The sequence below is a fragment of the Alnus glutinosa genome, chromosome 4 (genome assembly GCF_958979055.1).
Source record: "Alnus glutinosa chromosome 4, dhAlnGlut1.1, whole genome shotgun sequence".
NCBI lineage: Eukaryota > Viridiplantae > Streptophyta > Magnoliopsida > Fagales > Betulaceae > Alnus > Alnus glutinosa.
In genome coordinates this window covers 21,690,236-21,691,877 of record NC_084889.1, presented here as the reverse complement: position 1 = coordinate 21,691,877, position 1,642 = coordinate 21,690,236, and the positions used below count along the sequence as shown (strand labels likewise).

At 34.4% G+C, this 1,642-nt stretch overlaps 1 protein-coding gene across 1 annotated transcript; it reads left to right on the top strand.

Moving 5' to 3' along the window:
- The first annotated feature begins 259 nt into the window (after nucleotides 1-259).
- On the top strand, nucleotides 260-894 carry LOC133865198 (small polypeptide DEVIL 4-like). The gene has a single exon (XM_062301560.1). The coding sequence runs from the start codon at nucleotides 451-453 to the stop codon at nucleotides 595-597; it is 147 nt and encodes a 48-aa protein (XP_062157544.1). The 5' UTR covers nucleotides 260-450; the 3' UTR covers nucleotides 598-894.
- The last annotated feature ends 748 nt before the right edge of the window (nucleotides 895-1,642 follow it).

Genomic DNA, 1,642 nt, shown 5'->3' with positions numbered 1-1,642 from the left:
GCAATTAGGTATTTACCCTAATATGACAAAAAATGTCCTCCCTTTTCTTTGAAATCTCCGTGGAGAGAGAGAGAGAGAGAGAGAGAGAGAGAGAGAGAGTTTTGTTTGGTTTCTAACACATTCCATCTTGTGTGAGTATTGGTTGCCAGTGAGTTGGGACCCAAAGTGCAGTGCCTGGTACTGATCACATATGTCATTGGCTCCCTATATATGTTTGTTTCTTTATTCTCTTCTCCTATATAAAACAACACCCTGCCTTTTTCCCCTTCTATCATTACTATAATATGAACCGAGTGATTCATACAGTAGCTAGCTAGAACTAGCTAGAGAAGTGATCAGAAGAGGGGAAGGAAGCTATATATATTGAAAAACCCAGTGAAATAAAGAAAAAAGAAAAGAAAAGAAAAGAAAGAAGAAGAAGCACCCACAAATATATACAAGAGGAGATCGATGAAGATGAAGGGTGCTAGTGCTACTATTGGAGGCTCTAAGAGAAAGTTTTCATGTAAAGGGCTTGGTGGGTTTCTTAAAGAAGGAAGAGGCAGGCTCTACATACTTAGAAGATGTATTATCATGCTTCTCTGCTGGCATGATTAAAATGGGAAGCTCCTTCTTTTGCTGTTCTCTTTTCTTTTTCCCTTTAATTTATGGAGAATGTACAGCAAAACACTTGTATTCACTTTTTTCTTTCAATCTTTCTCTATTCCCCTATTTTGTTAGAAACACCGGCCGGCCTGTTGATCGCATGAATATCTCCCTCCCTCTTTAGATGGCTCGTTTGGTTCTTATCTTTTTATTTGAAGTAGCTAGTGACAAATCGAATCTTCAAATTTCTCTACTCGATCAGCCTGCTAAAGATGTTTTTTTTTTTTTTTTTTTTTTTTTTTTTTTTTTTTTTCAAGAACAAGAAGAGTCTATCATCTTTCTTTTTCTGAAGCATATATAGGCTCTTGTAACCTTTGTGAAACAAGGAGTAGTTTTTGGAATCGCCACACGGAAGAGAAGGGTTTTCTTTTTATCTTTCTTTTTCTGGGCGAAAGAGAAGGGATTTGAGAGGAGGAAAGTAATCCAATTTTGTAGCCTATTATTGTTCTGCCCAGGATATATGTATATATATAGATTAGTTTACTATTAGTTTTGGATCAAAAAGTGAGCTTGGTGAAAATATGTACTTAATTACTTAAACCCTAGGGCCTACTTTCATAAGAATGAAATTCCATATGATTCTCAAGCAAACGCTCCATCTGTTATGTCCGTATGATATTGGTGCCCAACCAGCTTATTCATAATTATTTCACAATATTGACATAGCTGTATTAATCAACCTTTAAATTTATATTTTTAACAAGGACAGACCACGTAGTCCTCACCAATCTTTGATTTCATATTTTCTTTTAATAAAAACTGATTGAAAAGTTGATTAGAAATATTACCTTAGCATTATATCATAATTTTGGGATAAAAATATAACTTTTAGCATTACCTACATTACTACATGACAGACAAATTAATATAAGGGATTCATGAAAACGTACTCTTAACAGGGTTTTACATCATCCCAATTAAGTTGTAGCAGAAGCATAAACTTTATTAATTTCTCTCTTTCTAAACGAAATACTGGATGTCATATATATACACACGC

Coding starts and splice junctions, on each gene's coding strand:
- LOC133865198 (XM_062301560.1), top strand. CDS start 451: ATGAAGATGAAGGGTGCTAGTGCTACTATTGGAGGCTCTAAGAGAAAG.